This window comes from Trachemys scripta, chromosome 1, assembly GCF_013100865.1.
Source record: "Trachemys scripta elegans isolate TJP31775 chromosome 1, CAS_Tse_1.0, whole genome shotgun sequence".
Taxonomy (NCBI): Eukaryota; Metazoa; Chordata; order Testudines; family Emydidae; genus Trachemys; species Trachemys scripta.
This window is the reverse complement of record NC_048298.1, coordinates 188,399,658-188,426,991: the sequence shown is the minus strand read 5'-3', so window position 1 is coordinate 188,426,991 and position 27,334 is coordinate 188,399,658. Positions and strand designations below refer to the sequence as shown.

Below are 27,334 nucleotides of genomic sequence, written 5' to 3'. Positions count from 1 at the left end.
GTGGTTGAGGCCATATTGACAGGTTCATGAAGTCTGAGAACCAAAACTATCTGGGCCACTCCAGGGCTAGGATCATCATTTGAACTGTGTCTTCTGGGATCTTCTTGAGGACTCTGGGTATCAGGGGAATTGGAGGGTAGGTATACATGAGTCCCAGTGCCCATGGAATCAAAGGCAGAGAGCTCGGACTGGCTCCCCCTCTGGAGCATTTGACATTCTGGTCGGATGCAAACAGCTCTAAAGTCAGGCACTCCCATCTGCGAAAGAGGTCTTGCATACTGGGGTTCATTAATGACCATACATGATTGTACTGCCAACCTACCAGGGGCCAACAAGTGCAGGGTGTCAAGAAGTTAGTGCAAGAGACCCAGGGGGGTTTTGCCCAGGGCCACTTGCAGGTTTAAACTAGTGTAAATGGGGGATTCTCTGTAACTTGAAGTCTTACAAGCATGATTTGAGGACTTCAGTAACTGAGCCAAAGGTTATGGGTCTATTACAGGAATGGGCTGGTGAGGTTTTGTAGCCTGCAATGTCCAGATGGTCAAACTAGATGATCCTGATGGTCCCTTCTGGCCTTGTAGTCTATGAGAAGAAGTCACACAATCTCAACTGGGGTTTCCAGAGTGTCAGCCATCCTCCTGAGAAATTCCTCAAACATCCAGTAATCTACAGGCTGGTTTATAACCACCATGGTAACTGCCTCATTAGGTGAAGAGGATGAGATCGCTGTTGGGACAGGTTGGCCTTCAGTTTCGTGTAAGTCCTTCTACTCGCTCTCTGCATCAGGTACATGAGGTGCCAGTGAGTGTGGTGACCATCTTGAGGTCTATGAGGGCAGGGTGACCTTGCTCTAGTTGTCTGAGAGGCAGTGGGATCCCATTCCCCACCTTGGGGCCCAGAAGGGGCCTGACTGCATAGGATTCTGGAAAAACGAGGTTCAGACCATGAGAGGTACCATGCAGGATATTGCTCATGGTTGTTCCCACAGGAGAGTTTACAGGGACAGTCTCTGAATGCCCTTTCAGACAGCCCAGAGTTGTATGGGTCTAGGGACTAAGGCAGACGAATCACACTGGTCCTCCTAGGTAGAGGAGAAAGAATATACCATCCTCCAAGGGTGGTGTAGATCTCTCGAGAATTTGAAAGTAACCAGCAGCTCCTGTGCTGGAAGTGCTGATACTAGCATAGGAAGTTTCTTAGCGGAGGACAACAATGGAGGGGCAGGTTGGTCCTATACTAAATCTACTAGTAACATGAACCACATTAATACCACAAAGAGGCTCCGGGGCAAAGACTCAGGAAGAGTGGTCGGTACCACAGAGCAGAAGTCAGTATTGGTTTTCAGTATTGAAGGCAAACTATCTGTCAGATCACACTTTTCTGGTGCCAGGGCTTACAGTGTTGGTGCCAGGAGGTCCAAAGAGCACTTCTATACTGTTGGTTTCAGTGCAGAATGTGTCTGTGCTGACTGTTTCAGCGCCGAGCACTCTGATCCTCAGTCGCCAGTACCAAATATATTGACAGGTTCTGGAACATGTGCAGAGGCTGGTCAATGGCTGCTTGGTGCTGAGGCATCAGTAGGACCTGATCTGGGCCTCAAACTGCCTCCTAGGCTGGATCTGCTCAGATCCAGAGAGGGAGGATCTCCTTCTCTAGTCATCTCAAGAGTGATGCTCCTTCCATCCTCTCTCATCAAAGGGTTGGGCTGAAGAGATGAAGGAGGTACTGACCAACTCCGTAGCACTGAAATGGAACTTCCTCAACCTCAAATGGGCTCTGGAACCCACAGTAGACAGATGGCTTAACTGGGGAGCTCTGAGAGGTGGTCTGGTAAAAACAGTGTTCTTGCCTTCCAGTGCCAAGAAAGCCCTCACTGAGCTTTTGAGGAGGAAAAGCTTGAGTGAAGACTCCCTGGACTCCGGCTTCTTTCCAAAAAGCAGCTATAGAGCACTTTCATGATATATGCACTTGCCCCAGACAAAAGAGGCACTTGGAGTCTCCATCATTGATGGGGCTCTTTCCACTGAAAGAGGGGAAGACCTTTAATCCAGGGGATTTGTCTCCACCATGGACAGGCAGGTCCTGGTTTCGAAGGCAGCACATGGACTCGAAGACCCTAAAATCAATTTTTTAAAGTCAATGGACTAAAAGAATAAAACTATAACTATCTATCTTGAAAGAAAAAGTGTACAGCATACAGAGATGCAGACACTATAGATGTTCTGTATCATAGCCATGAGCAGTAAGAAAGAACTGGGGAGTGATTGCTGCCGCACTGCTCTTTTACCCTCAGCTTCAGGGTGACCAGAGGGCTCGAAGGTGCAGTATGGCCCCAGAAGAAACTATTATTCAAAAGACTCTGATCTCATTCAGATGTGTACAAGAAGAGGAATATTTGTGGACAATCATTCAAAGAACAGATGATTTACAAAAATTGAAGCAGCAATATTAGATCTTGCTGTTCATAATATAGCACAACAGTTATCCTCTTTTAAAACAGGTGCAGTGTATAAACATTTATATATTACATTTAATAAAATTAGCAGTTAAAATACTATGTAAGAAACAATCACCCATAGACGGCACAGTCCAACCCTACATACTGTCGTTTTTTTTCCCTATAACATAAAACCAATACCCAAATATTTTACAAATCTGTAATTCCAGCTCTGAATTCTTTATTTCCCAAAATGTTTGTGTTCAAACTTTCTCCAAATAATTTTAATAAGCAATCTGACAACAACAACAAAACCCACACCTCTGTAGAACACCAACATTGTAATACAATGTCTGAAGGAGCACTACTTTGGCTTTGTTCCCCTTCCAGCGAGCAGTGTTTTACAATTGTAGACTGAAGTAAGATATAGTATTATTACACTTTCTATCAACTTCAGAATTAGAAGTTTTAAAATGTAACATACAGCAGCTCAGAATCTTCCAGTCCTCAACATTTCAAACATCTGTCATTCCACAGCTCATCTCATGATGCACTCAAAATAACTTCATTCTTAATACAGGATGATCAACATACATAAAATATGTAATTTATCCACTTTGATCTCTGTCCTAACCATATAGGTGGCTCTGAGATTAAGGAGTTAATACTTGATAAATTCTGTTGCACAGTAACAAAAACAAAAAAAAACATGACACATATTTCCTTATTAAACATGGCCACAGATTTCGATCCACACACATAAGTATTTGAATTTGCCCAAACATGATAACTATCCCATCTCCATGCGGTCACCATTAGCATGGTATGATCTCCCAAACATGCTTATTCACCAAGGTGCTTGTGGAAGCCTTAAAACAGGAGTGGATTCTCAATACTGTTTTTGGATATCCTTATGAGAGCACTTAGGCCGGGGTATACCACAAAATATTGTTGGCATAGTTATGTCACTTAAGAATGTGAGAAGGTAAAACTAATTGCAACCAAGCAGTTACATTCCTGCTCCAATCCAATCCAATCCAAGGAATCTACTTTGCTTCATTTTTTTTTTTTTCCCATTATGTATCCCATTTTATGGGATTTGAGGCTTGGCCATAGTAATGCCCTTTGGGTTGAAACAAAATATACAAGTTTTGAGAGATCCACATAGCCAAAGAAGCGTATGATTTCTGGAAAGGTTTTGAAATATTTTTTTTTTTAAATCACACTGATTTTAGAACTTCCAATTTAAAAAAAAGCACAAAAACAAAGCATCAGCTTGAAGAATGGCTGTATATTGCAAACAGTTGAGGGCTACATCAACTCTTGTGAAACCCTCACAAAATCTAGGTCCAATGGTGATTAAAGATGAAGTAGTGTTAACTATTTCCTTGCTTAAAATAGTTTGTCAGATGCATACTTTCGTTTTGTTTTTTACATAGTGATCAAAAATAATACATTATTTTAACATTAAAATTTATATACAAATAATTACACAACACATCACAACTGGAAATCTGTAACTGGGAAAAGTATGAAAGGATGAATATTAACAAAGACAAGGGGACTTAAAATAAAGCAATATGCTTTCCCAGCACTTTGACTGCCTGGCCATCTATTTAGAGAAAACTGGAAAAGAATCTACATTCAGGAAAGCGGTTTTTCTACTGGACATTTCAAACTATAATTTCTAGACAGTAATCTCCAAAAGATCAAAGGTGCTTCAATGATTTCTACTCCTTTTGTAAATATGTTTTATGAAGGTTGTAATGATGCAGTTTTGGGGGATAGGAAAAAAATCCAAAGAAAGAATAGAACATCAGAATATCAATATAGATCTTTCTTTCTACAGGAATTTCAAAACTAGAATCACCTGTATGCATCGTCTTCTTTCAAGTCTCATATCATCCTGTGGGGGTGGGTGGCAGGGGAGAGTCCAGCAGCAAAACACAACACTGTAAAATGAAGAAAAATAGATTAGAACAAGAGGCAAAAATACAAGATGCAATTACCCTGATAATCCATTTCTAATAAAGGATCTAAGCTTTAAAATCTTTGGGGACGGAACAGTCTTTTTGCTATGTGTATGTACAACAGGACCCTAGTCACTGGCCTCTAGGTGCTAGTGCAGGACAAACACAACTTCAAAGAAATCGTATATTTACATGGAAGGAAGAAGTGCCTAGCTGTTACTGTATAAAATACTAGAAATCAGGAGACCTGGGTTCTATTCCCAATTGTAAGTGACAAATCAGACAGTGCCCAACTTTCAAAGATGCTGCTCACCGTCCACTTCCCACCTCTAATTCAGCACCACTGAATAATCAGACCCTTAGCTAATCTATGCCTCAGTGGGAATACTTACCCTCCTTGGCAACACTCTTAGATATCTTTGGATGTTAAGTATTATATAAGCCTACAATAATATTGTAAAACTAATAATGTTGAAATTCTGTATGACTACTGAATCACCACTACAGAAAGCTCATAGACACACCTAGCATAAGGAGGGATCGATCTCATATAGTCCACCTTTTCTGCTTGATCTTGCATGCTAAATGATCTAATTCAGCATCATTTCTAAATATTAATATATTGTCAGAACCAAAGAATTATGACTCACAACAAGATTAAGCAGAAAGAAAAGGTGAGCTATTAGGAAGAAAGCTGTTACTGCAACAAAAATAAAGAGTGGAAAGAATCTAGAAAGAACAAGAAAATTTTTTTGTAAGAATGGCTGATTTTCAAAATATGCTCCAATATATGTGGCCTTTACTTACTATGCAACTTATGCAAAATATCAAAATACTTAAGAACTCAGTATTTTAGATGACATTCTTTTGAATTATTAAACAGGTTAATTGTTTTGATATGCAAAAATCTGTGTTATTCAGATTCGGTGCAAGCAAGTTTACCTATATTCTACGTTGCATCCTCTGAGAACACCAAGTCAGTATTCAAGCACTTCCTCAGATACAAATTTTGAAAATTAATAACTAATCATTTTCTTATTAAGAAAACTAAGCCTACTGAACTTTGTCTCGTCATAACTTATGCCACTACCACTTGTTCAGTTTTCAAGCATGAAACTATGTTTTTAGTCTCTTTATAAACTCTCTTGGTGTACAAGTGGAAACACATTCAAGCATTTCCTACATATAAAGTCCACTTTTCAGCACTTCTTACAGCAAAAGTTTTGTGTAACTTGAAATCATTCAGAGGAATTCAACAAAATGGCAAATTCAGCTTACGATTGCGCCCAAGTTCTTAACGCAGAGAAAAAGTGGGCCAGTGAGAGGTATTGAAAAGTGTAGTGGCTGTGTGAGAGCTGCATACTACAATAATGACAAAAGAGAAACTTGTGTTGTTCTGAAGGATAGAGCTGGGTGGCAAACTGGTGCAAGTCTGACACTGGATAGTTTCTTTTCATAAAGACTAGCAAGGATGAGACACACAAATAGACTTGTATGCAATGTTCACCACCATAGAACATGAAAATGAAAACACATCAATGGGCCCTAAACTAGTGCCATTCACCAAAGGAAGAAATTTTGAGGTCCTCATTGATAGCTGAGTGAAGATACTTGCCCCGTATAAAGTAAAAAATTATATAAAGCTAATGGACACTTGTATGAATTAACGGAAGAGAAAATATGATATACCGAATAATGGTACTCCATGATCTGAAGTATTGTGCCCAACTCTGACTACTACACCACAAGAGAGCATGGTCTTATGGGTAATAGGACTGGGAATCAAAAAAGTTCAAAGTCATACTGATCAATCTCTCTTTATTTACTCTGTCCCATAATGCAAGAAAAAGTAATAACTTTATAAAATTACCACATCCAGTAAAATTTAGGAGTTCTCAATCTGCATCTTAGAGAACTGTTCCAAGTTTTACATAACCAATTCTGTCACAGTGGTGAACAGATTGTTCATATACTAGTAGTTATGTTTTCCATTAATTGCAAACTATTCCAGTACAGAATGAAAGAACGAACATCCCTCTCTTAATCCAGCATGGCTGCATCTCTTTTTGTGAGGTGTCTGGCAAAATTCAGTCATGATCAAATTTGAAAAAGACACCACACTGGAAGAGTCTCTCTCACACATTAAAATTCTAAAGCAATTCAGCGAGATTAGAGCAGACTGGAGCTGCAGGCAATAACGGGAGAGTCACTAACTATAAAGTTATAGAAAAAGGAAATCAACAGTTATAAAGTCGGTGGATGTAACCAAGCAGCCACAACAATTGCAGTCCAGCATATTTGTTTTAATATTGTCTCCTTAACACTGTTCTAAACTTTTTCACGTTACCAAACATTAGTATCAGAAAGGTATGGGAATAGGATCAGGAATATCAAAGAACTGTCTATGACTTTCAATAACGCACATTTAACCTGTGAAATTCAAAGCCACAGAGGGTCAAAATAAAATTTTAAAAAATCGTGCTAGTTTTAAGAAGGGGCCAGATAGTTTTGTGACCAACAATAGATATGTTTTTGCATAATTTAAAACAGAGGCACATGGACTCATGAGTCAGAGCATACATTGATCACCACAAGAGTCAAGAAGGAATCTCCCTCATCACACTCTTTGTTAGGTCATTAAGAGAGTAAAACTAACTTCCTCCTCAAGAGAAGTACCACTCACAGATTTCATGGAGTAGTGTCTGATCCAGTATGACCTACTTTACTGAATTAGAAGGGAGAGGAATTGAAAATAGGAAATGAAGCTATAGTGGAAGAACAGAAAGAAACAAGGGATAGTTAGGAAAGAGATAGGAAAGGGGGCGGGGACAAAGGATTGAGCATGACACTACAAGTAAAAAGAGTTAATTTAAGAAGCTTCATTTGATCTGAAACCAAGACAAGAGTAGTCAACATAGATCAGATGCAAGTCTTCATCAATCCTCTAATACTAACACAGTTAAAACTTTTATTCAGGCTCTTATCTCCCAACTTAATTACAGTAGCTGCTTCCTCTGCAGAGCCAAGTGAATAATACATTTTTTTGTTTTGGTGACCAAAGGGAAAAAATCTGGGGGGGGGGGGGGGGAAGAGGTCAGTTTAAAATGAGCATGCTTTTTAAAAAATTCTCTCACCAAGTTAAAAACCAAAACAACAACAAAAATTTAGAAAGTGTTGAGTTGAAACAAAAAGTCGATTCAACACAAAAAGCCAAAACTATCCAATTCACAAATGTTGAAACTTTTCATTTCAACAATTTCCCAAAACACATATTCAAGATTTGGTTTTATGGGGGTTTGTTTTGGTTTGGTTTGGTTTTTTGACCAAAACTATTCGCCAAATTCAACGTGAATTTGAATAGCTTCAATGTCACCCCCACCCCAAAATGCTTTTTTCAGCAAATTTACAATTCACCTAAAAAATGTCACCCCCCTCTATTTTAATCTCCCCAACACACACATTGCTCCCCTCTGATCCATTCAAAATATAACTGACAGGTTCAATGTCCTTACCAGTCACTCTGATTGCATCACTCTCTACTCTAAAACCCTCTACTACTCCCCTCTCCACCACAGTAAACTCAATTTGGGGCTCATTTTTCCTACAAAATATTTACTCAATATACTTACATACTGATGAACACAATTCATCCTGGGATATACTATAATAAGATTGGGATCAATATCATGTTACCTAACTATTCTTCACAACAACATGCAAAAAATGGTAATGTTCTGTAATGTAGACCCATCTATACTGTCCCTCCTCATCCAACCAGCCTTCATTTGCCTATTTGTCAGCATCTCTCACAATTTCTTCCACATTGCTCTTTAACACCATTCATAAAAAAAATCCAACTCTCTTCTCCTTTGAAACCTTCCTCAGAATATGTTTCTGCTGTGACCTCTATAAGAAATCAGCTAACCAACAACAGGTGGATTGTGCATGAGTCAGGATGACCAATTTTAAATTTTTTTTAGAAGTAAAATGATTTAGAACCATTAAATTGTGCAATGCTATGATGTAATTTTAATTACCCTTAGTCTTCATCCCTCCACACATTTCCTTTTATGTATGTCAAATTCACTTATTGCATTGTGTTTCAAATTAAACTGAGCTTCTAGGATACGGACCATCTCTTACTACATATGAGCACAATGGCATACCCATCTTGACTGAGGCCTCTAGACACTAATAGAATAATAATTTTAGAAGTCCACATTTCATCATTTTAAATCTGGAGATGTATGGGCTAACTAAAACTTGATACTTTAGAATTTAAACTTGTGTTTAACTTTAACTGTTTAAAAAAAGAAATTTAGAGCATCTAGTGTTTAAAGTACTACATTTTACTACTGGATCGGACAAAAGACAGGAATCAAGCAACAGAGTTCATGAACTATAATTAGCACCATAGAAAACATTTTCACCACAGCTTCACTGATGTTCTATAACAATCAAAGCATTCCTCAGAGAACAAATTTAAATAAAAGTTTTAAAAGGATCAACTATCTTTGTCATACACAAAACTTTGCATCAGCAAACAGGGCTACATGGATTTTTTTTATTATAATTTTTTACTTATTACAGATTAACTTTGTTTGCTCAATACTGTTGCACAAGACTCAATGGAAGCTTTCATAAATGATTGAAAGACTGTCTAGCTTAACAGCAGTTTCTGGAAGGACCTCTATTCTCTATAGAAAGACTATTTTGTAACTTCTAATAGCAATTCTCCTGTAGCATACACCAAATCCCTATATTCCTCCTTACAAACCTAGGGCACAGCAGTCAAAAACGTGCAACATTTAGATCAATAGTCCTTAATACACTGATGCCAATGGGTCTACGTTTAACATGTAAATCTGAACTTGAGAAGCATACATTCTTAAAATCCCATGCCCTGATATCCCTAGCCTCTGACTGCCAGAAGCGGGAGTGCACAACAATGGGGATGGATCATTCAATGATTGTCTGTTCTGTTTCATTCCCTCTGAAGCCAATGCCAGGAAGACAGGATACTGAACTAGATGGACTACTAGTCTGAGCCAGTATGGCCATTCTTACCTTCTTAGAGTATAATCATCCAAGACTACATAACAGCAAAATCAAACCACCTAACAAACATACAATTGACCAGATATTGGTGTAGAACCCAACAGAAAATCACTCTCTTGTGCTCCTTTATTCTATATCTGCAGCAGCCTATTCTTGGAGCTACATTGACAATGATGTTGGTTCATACAGACATATTACAGGGAAACAATCTGCCACATTTAAAAAGATAACATACGTAAATATATAGTATTTTAAATGGAAAACAAAATTAAGTAAAATGCCACTAATGTGTCAAAATATCAATAGTAAGGACCCAAGCTTGCAAGTTCTATCTACCCTTACTTTCTAGGACAGGATCCTGCATACTACACTACTGAGGGAATTCAAAATTATGGTTCTTACAAGCAACTGTAACTACCCTGAACATACATTTTTGGTATTACAGTATAAAAATCTTAACTTTTATTGTTCAATATATACATGTAAGTTACGATAACACACAGTAATACAAGATACATGTGTGAAAAGTGGCCAAGTTATAATTGCTGTGGAAGCCATATGGTGAATGAATTTGATTCTCGTACATTTAAAAAAGTACATTTGTATATTTTACTGCTTTCAAGGGTGCCAGGGACAATGGCATAGGTTCTCATATATTTTTATGTATAAATGGAACTAAAAAGATAAAATAAAACCTCAACCATAAGGATGCATTAGCAGATTTTTGCATTTAAAATCTTTGTATATATTGTTTTATTATAAATTTCAAAAGTACAGGTTGTTTCCATCCTTAAAGACCTAACAAGAGTGATACTCAACCAATATTTGATCACACAAATACAGGGTAATGTGTTTTATCTAATTTACAAAGCAAAATTTATCCGAACAAACAATACATAATCTAAGGTATACACTGAATCAAACATTTAAATAAAAATATTACATACATTTTATATCCATGTGTAAATCAATATATGCAACTCCAGTTTTACACAACCTGCTTGCTTGTATACCTGGTGCACAGTACATTGAACATTTAGTAGAAAATAGCATACTGCTCACATTATTTGACTTTTCAAACAGCTTACTTCTAATCCAAATGTCTTCAAACAAGTCAAAAGGCACTAGTTTTTGAAGGCTAGGTGGTTTGGTATTGTGGAATAAGCACATTAGCTGGATGTTCCAACTAAGGCTAGGTCTACACTGGGGGGGGGGGGGGAAGAAACGATTTAAGATATGCAAATTCAGCTACGCAAATAGCGTAGCTGAATTCGACGTATCCTATTCGACTTACCCCACTGTGAGGACAGCAGCAAATCGACCACCGCGGCTCCCCCATCGACAGCGCTTACTCCTCCTGATGAGGTGGGAGTATGCGCATCGATTGGGGGATCGATTTATCCATCTAGATCAGACGCGATAAATCAATCCCGGAGAGATCTATTTCTATCTGCCGATCCGGGCGGGTAGTGTAGACTAGCCCTAAAACAATCAGCAGTGGATAGGTCATCTCTAGGTTTCAAAATTAACCACCCAAGCAACTGAAATATTCTCTTTTTAGGTTATTTTGTACATTTTACAAAGCTGTGCATGGGGTCATTTTAGTGCGAGTCTTTTGCAGAGCAATATTGGGATTAAAATAGGTGAATACAACTAGGTTTCAAATTGGTTGCATCCCTTTCAGATATCTACAGGCTTTGAGTGTTGGCCAGTTCAAGACTGGTCTAATTCACCTTAAACTTGACTGACTCATAGTTAAGGCTGAAAGTTTGTCATGGAAGTCACAGATTCCGTGACCTCTGCAGTGGCCGGTGCAGCGGGCCAGAGGGCTGCTGGGCCTCCCCCTCACCCAGCAGCAGCAGGAGTTTGTGTGGGGCTCTCAGTGCTGGGGCATGGGAGGGGGTGAGGGCCCTGGGAGCTTAGCTCGGGGGGGGGGGGAGGGAATACTCCCTGGAAGTGGCAACATCCCTCGGCTCCTAGGGGGAGGCACAGCCTGGGGGGCTCTGCGCACAGTCTCCGCAGCTCCCACTGCCACAGTTCCCAGCCAATGGGAACTACAGAGTCAGCGCTCGGAGAGGAGGCAACACGCAGAGCTGCCTGGCCACGCCTCTACCTAGCAGCGGAGGGATCTTGCCACTTCCAGGGAGGTGCGAAGTCAGCTAGGGAGCCTGCCAGCCCCGCCAACCCCCTCCCGCCCTCCCAACATCAGCGCGGGTTCCAGGCCGCCCCCCGCACCTGCAGGGGGTTCCAGGCCGCTCTCCCCGAACACCCCCAGGCCGCCCCCCTCCCCCAGATTTAGTCAGGGGTATATAGTACAAGTCATGGACACGTTACAGGCCATGAATTTTTGTTTACAGCCCGTAACCTGTCCATGACTTTTACTAAAAATACCTGTGACTAAAAAGTATCCTTACTCATAGTTCACCCATAACACAAGCTTTCAATTTAGTTTTTATTTTGTATGTTCAAAGTAAATTTTTATATACATTTCTGAGTTAAATATTTTGTAAATTTATGAATGAGCACCAATAGATCAAACTTGCAAAATTGTTATGAAAATTTACCAGGTCTAACACAGTCTACTTCACCATTACCACCACTCTGATGGTGAGAAAACTAAAATTTTAACTCACTGTTCCAAAAGAGATTACTTGCCCTCAGTGAATAAATTTTGTATGACTAGTTTTACATGGTATTTCACGTTTGTATTTTAAATCGGACTTCAACTTGAGCTGCAGTTCTGATAATGACAGTATGTGCAGTCAGTCTCTACTGTGCAACACAAACATATCTTTCTTATCCGAGTTCAACCCAGGTAAAGAGAGGACTAATATGATGTGTAGCTATCATAGTAGAAGCTAGAAAGGCGCCATCTATGCCTGTTTATTAATTCAGGTGATGCTATTCTGAATCTTTTAAAAAGTCTGTTCTGTAGCCACATATACCTCAAGTCACACAAAAAAGTAGTAAATATTTTGAAAATAAATCCCACATTGTCCAGTTAATATGATTCTAACTAGAATTAGCTTTCACTACTTAGTCCCTTGTTATTTTCACCTCAAATACAGGAAACAACACAAAAACTGTGTAAGGATTAGCAAGCGTTTTTGATAGCTAATCAAAGGATAGAATAAATTTCTAACTAGGGCTATAGTTCTAGAAATTATTAATAACCATCTCAAGAAGAAAATGAAATCTTTATTAGTAATCTAGTGATTCTAGGTATATGGAATTCCAGCAGAATTTTTTTATGCTCCTATCCTGACAACATATAAAAATGTTAAGTTGGCTTTAGTAATTGGTTGACTAGACAAGGTACAATAAAACTGGGGATGACAGGGGAGTTTTATGTTGTTAAACGAAAGCAATATAGTCAGGTTTATAAGCATGGAGTTAAGATTCTGGTTACAACAGCAAGTCATGCTGCTCTGTTTACATTCCCATCCCCCATGCAGTGGAAGCAAAGAGATGCTTCAGCAGCAGCTGCCCATCCCCCAGCTGTATCAGCTGAAATATTCAAAACTACTGTTTGACTGCCGATGAAATCTTAAACCAACATGCTTGTCTTAGCAACGTTTAATGAGCTTACTGAATATTACAATGACCATTAAAGAGTTATGTTTATGGGATAATTGGAAACATTTCCATCTGAAATTCACATTGGAAACAAGTTATAATTACGTTTATGAAATCTGGATACTTTGCAGTAGGAGTTATTTCTGTGTGGTGGTAAATGAATATATTTTAGCTGTTTAAGTAGTGGAAGTTGCTCAAACTACTTCATAAATGATCTGGAGAAAGGGGTAAAAAGTGAGGTGGCAAAGTTTGCAGATGATACTCAACTGCTCAAGATAGTTAAGACAAAAGCAGACTGAAGAACTTCAAAAAGATCTCACAAAACTAAGTGATTGGGCAACAAAATGGCAAATGAAATTTAATGTGAATAAATGTAAAGTAATGCACATTGGGAAAAATAACCCCATCTATACATACAATATGATGGGGGCTAATTTAGCTACAACTAATCAGGAAAAAGATCTTGGAGTCATCATGGATAGTTTTCTGAAGACTTCTACGCAGTGTGCAGCGGCAGTCAAAAAAGCAAACAGGATGTCAGGAATCATTAAAAAGGGGATAGAGCGTAAGACAGAGAATATCTTATTGCCCTTAAATAAATCCATGGTACGCCCACATCTTGAATACTGCGTACAGATGTGGTCTCCTCATCTCAAAAAAGATATACTGGCACTAGAAAAGGTTCAGAGAAGGGCAACTAAAATGATTAGGGGTTTGAAATGGGTCCTATATGAGGAGAGATTAAAGAGGCTAGGACTTTTCAGCTTGGAAAAGAGGAGACTAAGTGGGAATATGATAGAGGTATATAAAATCATGAGTGACGTAGAGAAAGTGAATAAGGAAAAGTTATTTACTTGTTCCCATAATACAAGAACTAGGGGCCACCAAATGAAATTAATGGGCAGCAGGTTTAAAACAAATAAAAGGAAGTTCTTCTTCACACAGCCAACTTGTGGAAGTCCTTGCTTGAGGAGGTTGTGAAGGCTAGGACTATAACATGGTTTAAAAGAGAACCGGATAAATTCATGGAGGTGAAGTCCATTAATGGCTATTAGCCAGGATGGGTAAGGAACGGTGTCCCTAGCCTCTGTTTGTCAGAGGGTGGTGATACATGGCAGGAGAAAGATCACTGAGTCATTACCTGTTAGGTTCACTCCCTCTGGGGCACCTGGCATTGGCCACTGTCGGTAGACAGGATACTTGGGCTGGATGGACCTTTGGTCTGACCCAGTACGGCCATTCTTATGTTATATATTGAAAAAACAATTCTGGATTCGTCTTTTTCTGGTTAACGTGTACTTCCTACAGAATTTCTTTAGAAGATGGTATTTGATATACAAGTTCGTGTGTAATTGTACTAACAGTATATTTAGTTTCTGTGTTTCATGTATTAAAATGTATAGTGTGATAGCACACAAGTAATCTTGCATTACCACAGAGAACAATTAAGAGAATACTGTAAATCAGTTCATCCCATTCTAGGTAGGGCTCCACATATTGTGCGATTCTACAGCTGTGCTGTGAAATTTGCTGAAGAATCCATCTCTTGCTGTAGATTTGATCTCCAGAATTGAATATTTCATATAGAAACACAGACCATTATAAACTAAGAAATGAAAAATGATTTAAAACTGATATAAAAAAATCCCTATGTAATAAGATGCACAGCTGTCATCATATCATGTGTCTAAAAAAACAGTAAGACTTTTCCCCCATTCCATCATTGACCCAAAGGAGCTTCCCGGAGTTTTGTTTTAAAAGAACTTCTTGACCTTAAATGGAGTAATGAGCAAGTTTCATACGAATTCCTCCAACCATGGTTAGAGCCATAAAGCTCTTCTATCAGTGAAGCCTGTGATGAGTAAGAAGACCACCAGAGTGACTGCATTCAAGGAGGCATCACACAGAAAATATGTCATGAAGTGGAGTTTGACACTGATTTTCTTCATTTGTTTGACAGGAACCAACCAACCCTCTATTACAAGAGATGACTGTTTGAGCAACAAGATACATCAACTGGAGAGAGGGAATTTATTGATGAAAGGGAATTCCCAGGTCTTACAGCAGCATCTGAAGAGTCAAAATCAGTACATTACCTTGGAAAGGGCAGAGGAGACACGGTCTTTCTTCCCATGGATCTCCATGATATCTTTATGAAATGGGAAGCAACAAAGGGTTTTTTCCCCCAGCACTGAAAGTTTCTTCTTAGAGGCCTTCTGATAAAGGTAGCTGTCCTGGGAAAAAGTCAGGACTTTGACTTCCTCAAGAGAAGGCACTGTCCAAAGTCTTTAATCACAAACATCCTGGGGCTCTTGGATTAAGGAAAAGGCTTCCCTCATACAGAAAAGATAACGCAGCTTTGTAGATGTGGGGACACAAATATAGTTGTCACGTGGCATGCTAATAAAAAAAATTATGTATGAATACAAATCAACTGTGCATTTTAACTAGCTCAAGTAAGTGCCAGGATCCACCTACAGAAACAAAATTTACTTATAACATAGATGGGGGTCTTAAGCTGTATGGGGGGGGGGGGTAGTGATCACTATTTAAAGTCAAAGAAGAAGAACTTCTTTCCTTCAGAGACTACACGTATTATCACTATAGCACTTACAGAACCTGTCAGCCTGGGGAGATGAAAATGAGAAACTAATCCTGGGATTTCTAGTAGGTCTCCTATGGCCATGTCTAGCCTAGAAAAATAGGTCATGTTAAAAAGCTAACATGCTTTCAAAACACTGGTGTAGACAGAGTTTAACACCTTTAAAAGCATATTAACTGGTAATGGGCAACTCTAGGCTCCACCACAACCAGCTATCTCATTAGCTAGCATTTTTAAACATGATTTTCCTAGTTTGAATATGGACTACAAAATAATTAAAATGTTCAAATTAAAAAAGTTTAATTCAGTGACTAACAGGATATTTGATTTCTATTGTTTTAATAAATTGTTTACATTTTTAAAATAGTCTGATCACTAAAGACTACAAATGCATTTTCTTCATCATGTAAATGTAGAATTCTGGAACTTTACAGCTGGCAGATTCTAGGTCAGGGAGTCTCAAACATTCAATAATGTGGATAACCTTACTTACAATTTATGAACAAGCAACTTCCCTATGCAATTAGAGCAAATACTTACAGGGAGAAGTAATATTAGAAAAGCATCCTTCAGATTCTGACTGTCTTTAATAAGGTGTTTTATCCTTTTAGGATAAAAAGGCTTACTGTAAAGCCGGAGGATGCCTGTATAAGCAGACAGAAGTAAAGAGGAGTGAACACCATGTTTCTTGACAGTTTATCATTAGGCCATCACCAAGTGCTTCACGAACCACAGTTTTAACTCCATTTTAGATAGCAATCAAACTATCTTAATTGTACTTCAAAAAATACACAAACTATATATAGCAATTATTGCTATATCATAGATTTATGTGCACAAAACTGAAAACAAATCTAATTTGACATACAGCAGCACCACCACCAAAAGGGACTACCCACCACAATAAAGTCTGAATCTTCACTATTCAACTTCCCCCTTCAGGAGAAGCTTGAGAAAGGTCTTAATATATGTCCTGAAGGTCAAACTCAGGCTTAGTCTGAGCTGGGTGGGGGGGAGACTGATTTCCAGAATAGAAGGGTCACTACTCTGGACACACTATAGCAGCCGTAAATATACTACGTAGGGAGCATCAACTTCAGCATCTTAATAGCTCTCAACTGAGAGCTTAGAAAAATTAAAAAAACAGTCTACGTTTTTAAGACACATCAGATGCAAAGCATGTCTGCAGTCCAAGCAAACTACTATCCCCCTTTAGTCGTATCTATGTGCCTGTACTTAAAACACACACACCAACATTATTCTTTAATTAGGGCCCTATCAAATACTCAGTCTATTTTGGTCAATTTCACAGCCATAGGATTTTAAAAATCATAAATTTAATGATTTCAGCTAGTTAAATCTGAAATTTCAGTGTTGTAATTTTAGGGGTCCTGACCCAAAAATGAGTTGTGGGGAGTTGCAAGGTTATAGTAGGGAGGTTGTTATATTCCTAATCTTACTTCTGCACAGCTGCTGGCGGGTGCTGCCTTCAGAGCTGGGTGCCTGACAAATAACCACCGCCCTCCGGCCGCCCAGCTCTGAAGGCAGCCCAGAAGTAAGGGTGGCAATACCGTGATCCCCCTAAAATAGCCTTGCAAGTCTCCCCCCGAACCCCTTTTTGGGTCAGAACCCCCCAGTTGGAGAAATGCTGGTCTCCCCCGTGAAATCTGTGTAGTATAATGTAAAAGTACAAAAAAGACCAAATTTCATGGTCCATTATGCGTTTTTCCATGGCCATGAATTTAGTAGGGGCCTATCTATAATACCCGATAAGAATTAATAAGCACAAAGACCTGGAATTTGCCAAATTAAGGCAACAAAAATAGTTCTTAATATTGCCATATAAACTAGTTTAAGACATATTTGTGGATGGGTGAACACAAAGGGAAAGTGGTATGGGCTAGAAGAACCATTGAAAACCAGGTTGATTTGCTTTAAATCACTAGTAAGGACAACTCCATTTAATCATGGATATCTACATAAAAGTGCATTGTTTTTATGCACTTGTTGGTTTTTATAACCTAAATACATATGCTTCACAACTCAGAGATAGATGTAGGTTTCATTTTTAGAGGGTACACACTATACATTTTTAAAGTGATTTATTTTGAAAACTTTACAGATTAGTTTTACAGCTATATCAGAAAATGAATGATTGTTTGGTTATTTCATTTACGAAAGATAATAGAAGCAGATATTTATGAAATAATTGGGAGGTGAACTATCTCCAATTCAACAGGTTAATCATTAATATTTGGAGGATTTTCTTGCCATGTTGTATTAGGAGGAGAACATCACCAGACAGACATTTAAATTGTTTTATTTAACTGAAACAACAACGTTATGTATTCTGGACTTTTTTCTTCAACAGCAAACATATAATAATTTAAGAAAACACGCATATGAATTTTTGAATTTAGTTAAACATTCAAGTTATTTAAAATCAGGTTTGTTTTTGTTAAAATTGTTTTTAACTAAAACACTTAAATGAAATTTTTTTTTAAACAAAAATTAAATTGACTATGTCAGCCAGGTCAACATGAGAAACTTAAAATATTGGCTTCTGCAGCTAACTCAGTCGACTTCACCTTCATTTTCCTATTTGTTCATAATCTGGAAAAGAAAAACAAGCTTTCCTGCTTTTTCAGGTCCCAAACGATTTCTTAATTTTGAATGAATTAGTCCAAAGGAAGAAAATATTCTTCCTTCACCGGCAGAAGAAGCTACTGCTGTTAAAAGTGAGATTATCACTTCAACAGTCTCTGAATCCAAGTGCTTAAGTGACTTCCAGCAGTTCACTGCTGTGACTTTCTTTAAAACATCATCAGCAAACATATATTTCTTGAATGGTTTACCCTTAGCTCTGAAGTTTATTGTAGTTGCCGTTATGGAGGGATGATTGCCGGATGTCCATGTCATAGCCAACTCCTCTTCTTCACCAGTTAAGGTTTGATCCTGGTACCGAGTAGTGAGAATATTTGCAAGAAAATGAGCTGGAGACAGTGCTTGACCCATTTATGTTTTTTAATGCTTGTAATTTAACTCTGTCATTGCATATTTCTCTTTTTAAGATCTCACTCAGTTCCTTCCGAATTTCAACAGCATCTGCAATAAAACGGCTATTTCCCTGCACTTTGTTCAAGACTAGAGAAATAGGCTTCAGGGTACTCAGCATGTGTTCAACATTTCTCTTAAGCCCAACGTTGAGAACTTTGGCTTTGACAGTGTCATCTATTTTTTCACAATTTTGTTTACAAACTGTCATCAGATTAGGCCAGTTCTTGATATAGCACTGAAAACAGTCGACTACTGAATTCCATCACACATCTTGTGGGAGAGTTAGCTTGGTTCGTCCCACTTTTTTCAGAGCAGCTGTTGCAAAGTGGTTGTTACAGAAGTATTTTGCAATTTCAACAACATTAGCCTTTCTTTCTGGAACACTGATGAAGTCTTTGGCTAGGAGGTGCATCAGATGAGCACTGCAACCGTATGTTATTAGCTTGGGACTCTCTTCTAAATAATTTCTTCTCATCTTGGATACATTTGCTGCAATGTCTGTGATCAAGCTGCATACTAGATATTTGAATTTTTTTCCCACAGTTTGTTATAGCTTTTACAGGTACTTCTTGTTGTAAGTATTCTGCTGTGTGTGCATTTCCTGATGTATCAATTGTTTCTCTAAGGAAGACATTCCCTTCTTCTTTTGTCTCACAAGCACATACAACAGGATTATTGTGGACATTGCTCCACCCATCAAGACTCAGGTTAACAATTTGACCTTCTAGACCTTTTGCACACTGCTCAATTTCTCTTTCATACTCTTTATCCAGCAATTTGCCTGTGACATCGGCTCTGTTGGGTGGACTGTATCCTGGTCTTAATGACTGAACCATGTTAATGAAGTGTGGGTTCTCAATCATAGGGAAAGGAGAGTTTGTTGCATAAACAAACGGGGCAATTTTTTCATCAACTACCTCTTTTTGTAATCTGCTGGTTCTTATCACAAACTTAGCTATGGTTGTTTTTGGATGATAGAGATTTTTTTTTCTTTTTGCTACAGGTGATGTACTGTCTGTGGCTATGTGACATACATGATGTGACTGAAACGCTATCATTGGCAGATAACTCTGAAACTATAGAAAATGATGGTGATCTTAAGGTGGATAGTCTTCAGAAGCCTGTATGTTGAGGATGGATTCTCCTAAACAAAATAAGTCAATGTAGTTATTTAATTATTATTACCATACTGCTCATTTAGTATTACTCACTGCATTCATTGACACTCAGGACTACTTTAAAGGTGAAATTGTAAAAGAAAGATCTGCCTATTTCACCTATTTATTTTTTTATCACTACTGCATCTGAAATGATAGTACCATAGAACAACAACTATATTTTTTGCTCAAACATGAGAATTCAAGAATAGTCCAGAAGGAAGACAGGCAGCCCTTAAGAAAGAAATATTAAATAAAAAAGTTTACCAACTTGAAGATCCTGCATATTCAGACATGTTCCTTTCACCGTCTTCAACGCAGCTTCCTTCTGAGAAGGAATGCTTCTCATGATGTTGTTTCATTCGGGCAACCAGGCCTTGCATTTCTTTGTTGCACTGTTTGCATTTTGCACACACATGCCTGTCTTATCCACAGGTAGAGGAACTTCATTAAAATAGTCCCACATTGGGTCTCTTTTATAGCGTGCTGCCATTATAGTTTTTCCCTTCTAGTGAGCGAATGGTATGACAGATCTCAGATCAATGAAGGCTACACACAGAAAGACCTCAAGACTTCTGGAATATGATGCTCAAAGAGTTTCACTTTTGTTTCTACTGCCTATCCATCCCTTCTCACATTTATCTCCAGACTTCTGCTTGTCGAGATCTATTTTGCTCCCAACAATCTTCTATTCATTGAACTTTCTGAAATGTTGCCCTTTTAGAGAGGTAAGGATTGACTCTATATACAAATGTGTAGAGGGACAATAGGGTTGAGGTCTGTTATTTCTCACCCCTATATATTATTTATTTAAAAACATTTTTGCTGTTAACAAGCATGTTATCTCTGGAGACACAAATCCACAGTTTGAGAACTGCAAAATAAAGCATCTCTGATGGTATCTTCTAGACTGAACACTGAGTCCCATTGGGAAGATAGAAAGATTAGCCTAAATAATCTATACAGAAGCCCCTAAAACACCATAGGATTGGGTCCCTAATCCATGAACTATTGGAACTCGTTTACAAAACTTTTCTTAAACATTACATAGTTTCTCATACTATAGAATTAGAATTTATAATCCCTATTCCATTTGAGCTATAATGTATCTATATTTATACAGGTTTTTTCCTCAAAAAGTATTTTATCAAAAAAAATCCAATTTAAATAAAATAAAAATCCGATTTTTTTTTTAAATCATGGGGTTTTATCCACCCTGTTGAAAATATGCCTATCGTCTTACAGCCACATCTCATGTGAACTTAGTGCGTATACAGCTCAATATGCTTAAACTGGCCATCATCCTCAATTCCTTGTAATCATGTAACTTATTTTCATGATGAAGCAGTTACACAATTAAGATTCTTTTACTTAAAACAAGTACAACCCCACCCCCAAATTTTCACAGAATTAATGTTAAAAATCAAGTGACCAGAAAAAGTGTGTGGGGGAGAGGGGGGTTTAAACCACATGTGCAACTCAATGCTACTCCAAAACAGTCATGTTTTCACATAAACCCTCTGTGTTAATAAGTAACTATTTATTTGTGAAAAGGTGATGGGATAGGTAGGTCAAGATTCTCAGAGAATTAATACTTTACATTTCTCTTTATTAGTCTACTTACTAAAATTATTCTGTTTATTTTTTATTATCGCCAGATGAAATATATAATCTCTATTTTGTAAACTAAATTTATAGTATTTCAGATTAAAAGTTTTGGCTTTGCTTAAAGTCATTACTATAATAAAAGCATCAGGAATTCTAAAGTACCAAGTATCAACAGCACCTACTACAATTAAGATGGAAAATACTTAACATGTTCTCTGTTTTCATAAACAACTTTTTGAGAGAAATTTTTTAAAGGCTGAAGTTTTCCTTGCTTGTAGGTAGCTCAAGTCATCTAAAAGCACTTTAAAATAAGTTGCTCCAAATCCACATGCTGTAGAGGTGCTTTGAGAATTCTACAAAGCCTCCAGATTTCCTTATCTTTCCAGGACAGGAACTCTAATACAGCAGAGTCCTAACCCTCTGCTGAAGATGAGCTGCACATGTTGTTTGTGCTCTTTCTAAAAGCTAAGAAATTAAATGTAAAAACAAAGCTCCTATGTTAACTGAACAGTCAGATTCATTATTGAATGCTCCAGAGTTAGGAAATGTGAAAATTAAGTATGAACACAACCACTAAAGTGACTTAAAAAAAAAAAAGAGAGAGAGAGAGAAAGAAGCATGGTCCGGGCACTAGGGAACTACCTCTGAGATTCAGGAGACCCAGATTAAATTCACTCCACTGTCACAGACTTCCTGTGTGACCTTGGACAAGTCACTCTGGTCTGGTCTACACCTAAAACTTAAGCTGACATAGCTACAACACTCAGGGCTGTGAAAAATTTCATGCTCTGTGCAATTTAGTTCGGTCGACCTAACTCCCACTATAGACACTGCTAGGTCAACAGAATAATTCTTCAATTGACTTAGCTACCGCCTCACAAGGGGGTGGATTTACTATAGCAATGGAAAAATTCGTTCTGTCACTCTAGTAAGTGTCCACACAACAGTAGCATAGCTGCAGCTGTACTGATGTAGTGCTTGTGGTGTAGACATCCCCTCATTTTCTCTTTATCTCAGCCCCCCCCCATCTGTAAAATACTGAAGTACTATCATCTCACAGGAGTGTTCTGAGGATATATACATGAAAAACTATAGAGGTACTTAGATGCTATGGTAATTGAGGCCATATAAAAACCCAAAGATAGGCAGGAGGAAAAGGAAAAATGTTGACTTGTGCTTTTTTTTTTTTTTAAACTTCTTGAAGGTGTATAAAGAAAGCCTGAAAGGTCCTTCTATTCCACCTCCCTTACCTCCCATTTAAAAAAAAAAAATAAAAAATAAATCAGACAGGGGAATTAGGCAAAGCAACTTCATCAAAAGACCAAGAAAGTAAAAGCTGAGCAATTCGAAAGGAGAATGAATTTTTAGTCATATTTAAAATGTGGGGATTTTGTGTTTGCTATTAATTTGTAAGCATTCATTGGACTTCAATGACTAATTATAGATTTAAAATATCTTCCTGTAAAAAATTAAAACAACCATACCCTTCAATTAAGGCATGAGCTCACAGTACACACACACAAAGACTTACTTCACTGCCTACAGAATTATGAAATAAAAGTTTCAGAAGAAATAAAAGAGCATTAGCCCATTAAACAGAACTCCAAGGACCTTTAAAGGTTGAATATGTGGGAAAGAGCCTCACTGGGATGACCATAAGGGCATGGTAAGCATATTAACAGGATGATAAGTTCCTTAAGGTGAAATCTGTTATCATTTTGGATAGGAATCTCAGATGGAGTTCATGGTACCATCTTATTCTTGTAAAATACGGTATAAAAGGTGGATCAGTCACTAGAGACTGAAACTTTCTCACTTTGCAACCTCAAGTCACTGCCAACAGGAAAATTACATTCTATCGAAAAAACTATGCCAGAGGGTACCATTTGATTATCTAGTCTGACCTTCTAAACAACACAGGCCATACAGGTTCACCTAGTAGTTCCTGCTTCAAGCCCATGTCTTCTGGATGAGCTACAGCATCATTCTTCGAAATACATCAAATCAATTTAAAGGTGTCAAGTAATAGAGAATCCATCACATCTCTTAACTGGGTAAAATATTTGTGCATTATTTCCTGTCTGACTTGTTTATCTTAAACGTAAACTAGCAGTTCAAAAAAGTTTTGCCAATATCCCATGACACAAAGGGCTTTTTCTTAAAGAAAAGTTAATAGCATTTTGTTAAATAGAGGTTAATAGTGTTAAGACCTACATGAACCTAACACAAAGGCTGCAGAGACACTGGGCTATCTTGGACTATGTCATGAATTGAATTAGACTAATTCAATCCAGTTTATTTGGCAGCTAAATCAGACTGAGAGGTAAAATTGTCATGTAGTTTAAGCAGTATTAGTCAAGGGGTCAAATCTGATTTGTATCACTCTTCAAACCTATTCTGCTTATCGCTCTAAGTCCTTCTGGTACCTATGGAATTAGACCATGTCATGAGCCAAGCTGCCAGGAAAAAGGCTCCTGGGCTGGATGAATTGTAGTGCCCTCTGATGCAAAAGACCTGATAACCAAACTTGTCTTAAGAAGATCATTGAGCATTTGGTTTCTCCTGGGCTTTGCCAAAACGCACATTATAAGAGGTATTGATGGAGAAGTCATACAGAAGCCTTCCTACCCCAACAGATGGAAAAAAATGTTTCTGGGCAACAAACTTTTCTTCTTGCCATGATAACTTGTTCAAACAGATGGCAAAAAGCACCACCTCTTACGTCCCCCATCAGTGGATAACTATTTACTATAACTCTTGAATCCTGAGACCATTCCTGCAGATCTATTGTGGATTGACTCCACAATAGATACAAGGCAACCAGAAATATACTTGAGGTCAGAGACCATTGCAGGGCTTTCTGGCACTGGAGACATAACTGGTACCACCAAATTTGTTTATGTATAATATTGTGGTCAGACTGTACATTTGAAATTGGGGCTACTTTTTGGTATGCTAGCTCTCTTAACATTCTTCATGAATTTGGGACTGTGCTCCTTTCCATAACTATGGTGAGGAGCTAGATACAGCCATGCTCACCACAATTTGGATGGGAGGTATTTGGAACTCAAATCCTAAATGAATATTGTCCTTAGACTGCTATTAGAACAGGGAAGTCCAGAAGACACCTGTTGCCCAGATGTGATAGTTGTTTCCTGTAGGATCTCAAGGCCCACAGAGGTTCTCTCACATGAGATCATTCAGATGAGTTGTGTTTAGCAAGGCTTTTACGTAATCCAATTGCCAGCTGGAAACTAATTGAAACTTTGGGTAGTTGAACTTGAACACTAGCACCTCCAATGCCCTAATGGTAACAAACCAATCTTTTGACAGCCTCCAGACAAGTGTCTTTGATTACCCAATTTTCAAGTAGGGGAATTAGAATTGTTATACTGTATAAGCAGGACACAACTACCACCAAACACTTCATACAAACACACAATGCTAATGCCAAATCAAAAGGCAAAATACAAAATTGATAGTGCAACTGCCATATTGTAAGTATAAGATATTTTCCAAGTACATATAAAATGTCCAAAGTCTAGAGCGCATACCGAATCATTTTGCTCTACAACAGGGTATCTTCTTTCAGGATGACCAACTTGTATCTCTTTCACAAAACACTGAATTCGGATCTTGAAATACAGAATTAGTGGGAGCCTTCCTGTCTTTTTGATTACCAAAGAGTACCTGGAATAACACTAGAAGTTGGTAAGTCTCTACCAGGAGGGATTGGATTTCTTGAAACCATCTCATCCCAATAAGATTCTCAAGAGTTTTAACAGAATGTGACTGGGAGTAGGAGACGGAATAAAAGAAAGAGAAATCTGAAGTGCTTTGTAAAAACCTGATTGTATAGTCCTACCAAACAGGGTTCAAAACCATGTGTCTTAGATGACCAGGGCCATAGGAGTTAGAACACCCCTTATCTCCCCTGAAGTGCCAGCAGATACTAAATGTAGATGGATCAACTAGATGCTCTACAGTCCCTCATAACTTCTTGTATGTGCTTATTGAAAGGGGGCTCAGTATCCTTTGGTGAATGCTAATGCTACAGAGGCAGAGTATCTCATGTAAATATATACTATGCTGCCCTAAAAATTAGGGTGATTGAAAAAGATAACTTTTGAAACAGGCCCTCTTTTTTCTGTTTCACAAAAGGGCCCAAGAGAAAGATTATGGCCATAAGAGAATATAAGATGATCCTTCAATGTGCTGAATGGAAGATGTGACCAGAGGTGTCCTTGGGGTGAATTTTTTCCCAACAACCACCTCTGAGAAAGCAGAAGCAGCGTGACGTACCTGCCACACCATCAGCTGTTCCAAAATAGAGGTGCAAGGCCACAGAGGTGTTGGACAGGAGTTATTGGCTCAGGTACCTCCTGACTGAGGCCTTGACAAATACCTGTATCAACCCTAACTCAAGGCCAATTGACGTGGCAAGTTTTTAAGAAGCTGATGGGAAGCTGGATTCTCACATGTAGAATCACTATATCCTACCATGGAGATGTATTTGGCATTGAAGAGTGCCCCAGCTTCTAAGTCTTAGTATTTGGCATTAGAAAAGTCCAATTTCTGAATCTCAGTAGAATCCAGATCTTGCCCTCACACAAGCAGATGCAAATTAGGGGCATGGGTCATCAACAGTGTCTCAGGAGGAGTCAGGGCCAATACTCTGCCCAGCAAATGATTCAACTCCCAGTATAGAGGGCTGATCTCTGTACAAAAATCACTCCCATTGCCCATCAAGCTCAGCCAATTCCCAACATAGGACAAGAAGGAAATAATGAAATCTTGAAGATAGTCACAGAAATAAGGAGTGATTTGTCCAGGTTCCCAAATATACAGAAGTAATCAGGATTCCTGACTTGTCTCCTTATCCTGAACCCTACCGGAAGGATGGGTTCAGGTGCCTTAACAAAAAGCTGCATGCAGCTGCGGCCTTCAGAGCTGGAGGGCTGCTGGTTCTTTCAGCTCCTCCTCACAACAGCACTTATGAAGAAATGAGATCTCATTCAATGAGCCAGAACTCAGAACCACTCATCCAAAAGATAAATTATTGGCTAGGTCTCAGAGACATGGCAGAGTCCCCAACTGCAGAGGGGATGTTGAAAGACACTATGGTGGAGAGTTGAAGATGTCCCATTAGGCCAACCTGGAGAGGAAGCTGGGTCTGTGCCACTGCAGTTCCAGCATTTAGCAATGAAGGCCCACTTATGTTTTTGCTTAGAGAGATTTTCATTTGGAGCACTTCAGGTTGGCTTCATGCTGGACTTACAGGAATTGCTAGGGGGTTTCTTGAGGCTTGGAAGCATCACCCATGACGCTTGTGTGCTCAAGAGGATGCTGATGAACATGCTAATATATGAGAGATTTTTCTGTCATGCAGACATTGCTTGAAGTGACTGGACAGTTTTCCTTCCTCCCAAAGGCTTGAGGAAATAGATGATATCCTGAAGGGCAAATAAAGACACTCAAAGCAGGAAGCTTTGAAACTGAGAACTTTGAACATGCAGGGGGGAAAAACAACCACCAAGGCTTAGTGAAAAAAATGCAGTCCTGAGACATAGGCAACAAAGCAAAACATCAAAGCACGTAAACCTTGACTAAGTGCTTCCAAAGACTGAGCAGAGCTTCTTGGTTAGTAGAAGTCAAAACGCTACAGAACCCTGAAAGATACCATTTTAAAAGTATAATGAATGGACCTCACTGGAAGGTAGGAAAGCATACAAACAGGATACCCAAAAGAAAGTGGAAGCTAGATAGCATAAAGAACCAGAGCAGCAGTTGAATAGATGCAGCATCTGCAAGAAACTCTTTATTGATTAGAAGATTCCAAGGCCACCAATTAGAATTCATTGTAGCTTGT

General features: G+C 38.5%; 1 protein-coding gene across 2 annotated transcripts in view; it reads right to left on the bottom strand.

Moving 5' to 3' along the window:
• Positions 1–27,334, bottom strand: part of DYRK1A (dual specificity tyrosine phosphorylation regulated kinase 1A) — a 122,331-nt gene that overhangs the window by 74,958 nt on the left and 20,039 nt on the right. For both annotated transcript variants that reach the window (XM_034752791.1, XM_034752800.1), the window contains exon 2: positions 4,308–4,389. In XM_034752791.1, coding sequence (XP_034608682.1) covers positions 4,308–4,317 — 10 coding nt within the window. In that variant the 5' untranslated portion in view covers positions 4,318–4,389. The remainder of the gene's footprint in view (positions 1–4,307; positions 4,390–27,334) is intronic.